This window comes from Lipotes vexillifer, unplaced genomic scaffold, assembly GCF_000442215.2.
Source record: "Lipotes vexillifer unplaced genomic scaffold, Lipotes_vexillifer_v1.1 scaffold1102, whole genome shotgun sequence".
NCBI classification, from domain to species: domain Eukaryota; kingdom Metazoa; phylum Chordata; class Mammalia; order Artiodactyla; family Lipotidae; genus Lipotes; species Lipotes vexillifer.
The window spans coordinates 479,051-482,302 of NW_006771065.1; the positions used below are offsets into that span (position 1 = coordinate 479,051).

Sequence of the window (3,252 nt, forward strand, 5' to 3'; positions counted from 1 at the left end):
TGTTCTGCTTAAATTTCTATTTTATGAAATTTTGATATTAAAGTAAACACGATGGGGACTTCCCTGGTGGTCCAGTGGTGAAGACTCCGTGCTGCCAATGCAGGGGGCCTGGGTTCAGTCCCTGGTCAGGGAACTAGATCCCGCAGGCGCCAACTAAATGCACACCGCCGTGGAGATCCTGCACGCGGTAACGAAGATCCCACATGCTGCAACTAATACCCGGCACAGCCAAAAAAATAAGTAAATATTTTTTTAAATAAATAAAATAAAATAAACATGATAGTATACTACAGAGTTTTATAGGAAAAATATTTTCTGTATAATCTTTTAGGAAAAATATGAAAATGTGTAAAAATATATAATCCAAATATACATTTGTGTTTAAAAATTTAAGTTTCATTATTTCTGTACGAGTTACACGCTAATGTTCACCATAGTCTTAATAGTATATTCAAGAATTGCAAATTGTTTAAATTTCAAGTCACAGAATCTATTCTAATGATAGTGAAAATCTTTGTTTCAGGATATTACTGATATTCATTACATAATTACCTTTTGGCACTGAAAATTTAAAAACACACTGTCCCTATAGTTTTTACATTTAAAAGGAATAATATTCACTTTGAAGCAGACTTTTGCTATTTTGGGTATAATAACTCAACAACATGCCCTTATCTATTAGTTTATGGGGGGGGGGGCTATGGTGATGGCCCAGAAATGAATCTGAATGACAGGAAGTTGTTAAACGTACAAAGAGTATTTCAAATGTAGGAATAATCTTAATATTACAGAAAGCCTGGAATGGAAGATATTTCTTTCATAGCTTTTTGGGGAAGAGATACTGATAAAAAAATTTAATCTGAATGTTGTGATAAGTGAATTCTGGTTAAGGATGAAGTGGCAATTTGAGATGTGGTTTAAGGATGTAAAATTTCAGAGTATTAGAAGAGGTCTGATGTTAGAAGAGCAAGATTGAGCTTTAATTTCAAGAATAGCCTGGAAATTTTGACTAAAGGTGAAATCAAGGCATTAACTTCGAAGGTTACTAGATTACTTGGGAAATTTTACAAGTTGGGCCTTGAAAGTGAAATAGAAACTGCAAGGTTGTTGGTCCAGTTACAAGAACCATAGAGCTAAATATGAAAGCTTTCTTTAGGAACACATTTAACGCCTAAAATGATAGAGTATGTTTACGGGTTAGCAAGGTGACGTAAGATGAAGCAGAGCAGTTAACTATGTACGAGCCGATAAGTTGCCAGAATCAGACAATAATTATTAGAATAAGACAGGAACTAGAATCAGGTGGAGGTGGACATTGTCTGGAAATGAAAAGGAAGCAGAGGTCTGAAAAATGGGCTAGCAGAGGAACAGCACTGCAAGGGTATCCAGGGCTAATACTCTGGGGAACAGAGAGGTGGTGTGCTCCCCGACCTGGTGTTTAATCAGGTGAAGCACGGCTGACCGCACCGCAGAAATCTGGGTATGAGGCACTGTCATGTGACATTATGCCTTAGGGGCCAGGTAGATCACACAAGACGGGAGTAGGTTGAGATTTCTCTGCTATGAGAAAAGCCAACACTTGGTCTCAGTGTGGGGAAACCACAGGAAGTGCCAGTGCATGTGATGAGGTAGGAGAGAAACTTGGATGGTGTCTCGACATTGAGGTAATGCCAACATTGTGTTAAATGTTGCTGAGAGTTTCAACAAAATGAGAACAGAAAAATGATCACTGGATTTAACAACTACCAATTAATAACTACCCCAATCAATAAATATTCTTCTATAATATCTATTTGAATGGCTGCATAGAATCCCATTGCATGGCTGTACCAAAATCTGCTCAGCCAGTCCCACTGTTGAATTCTTAGCTTCTTCCCAAAATTTTAGAATCATGTTTCTTGAGCATGCTCTCAAAGTTGGAATTGCTGGATCAAGGAAAGTATGCACGTTCTAAAGGCTTTTTATACAGCTACCAAATTACTCTCTAGAAAGGTTTTATTAATATAATTCTACCACTCCAAGGAAATACAGTAATTGTTTTTAAAAAAAGCCTTTTCCATTTTGATAGGTGATATGTAGTATCTTATATTTGCATTTTTATTATTAACGAAGTCATATGTTTACTGATCATTGGCTATTTATGAATAGCCTGCCCATAATATCTCTTGCACCAAATAAGAGTTGTAAACAGGGCAAATTGGTGAAATATCTAGGAGACTGAAATGCTGGTTTAGCGAAGTGAATAAAGCATATAAAGTTGTCACAGCTTGTAATGTATTAGCTTTGTAACTTTCGTCAGGTAAGTTCTCAGGTCCTATCTTCTCATCTGTGAAATGGGGATTAGGTCTACCTTGAAGTGTTGTGAACAATGGATAACCTACATGATGCTGTTAATTATGACAATTATTCAGATGGTTATTTTGCAGAGGTAACTGCACCACGGCACAGGAATCTAAAAAATGCATAATGTTGGTTTGAAGAAACTAAGGCTATTTCTGATATTTCCGTCACCCCTATTCCTGCCCCTCCTCCCGGCTGTTGGTGGTGTCACTATGGCAACGAGCACACGCTGCCTGAGGCTCAATTCTCTGGCGGTTACAGACCTCCGCCGCCTCACTCTACGCAGACCAGCGGCTCTACGACGCGTTCCTCCCACTCGGTCTCAGATTCATCTCCCTTGGCCCATGGTCAAGGAGCCGAAGGGCAGCATGGCCAAGGCGGCAGCTTCTTCGCCGCTGGAAGACTTGGACCTGAGCGGAGAGGAGGTCCAGCAGCTCACCTCCGCCTTCCAGGACCCGGAGTTCCGGCGAATGTTCTCCGAGTACGCCGAGGAGATTACGGACCCCGAGAACCGGCGGCGCTACGAGGAGGAAATCACGGCCCTGGAGCGTGAGCGCGGAGTGGAGGTGCGGTTCGTGCACCCGGAACCGGGCCACGTGTTGCGCACCAGCCTGGATGGGACCCGGCGCTGCTTCGTGAACGTGTGCAGCAACGCGCTGGTGTGCGCGCCCAGCAGCCGGCCCGCCTCCAGGGCCGCGGCATCCGGCAGCCAGTGGTCTCTGCCCTACAGCCTGGCGCCGGGCCGCGAGTACGCTGGGGGCCGCGGAAGCCGCTACACCGTCTACGACGTCGTCTTCCACCCAGACGCTCTCGCGCTGGCCCGACGCCATGAGCGCTTCCGCCAGATGCTGGACGCCACGGCCCTGGAGGCCGTGGAGAAGCAGTTCGGCGTGAAGTTGGACCGCAGGAATG

General features: G+C 43.6%; 1 protein-coding gene across 1 annotated transcript in view; it reads left to right on the plus strand.

Annotated features, from left to right (window-relative positions):
• Window positions 1-2,459: 2,459 nt before the first annotated feature.
• DNAAF2 (dynein axonemal assembly factor 2) overlaps window positions 2,460-3,252 on the plus strand; it is a 5,871-nt gene continuing 5,078 nt past the window's right edge. Inside the window, 1 exon segment of the mRNA XM_007446506.1 lies at window positions 2,460-3,251. Coding sequence (XP_007446568.1) covers window positions 2,460-3,251 — 792 coding nt within the window.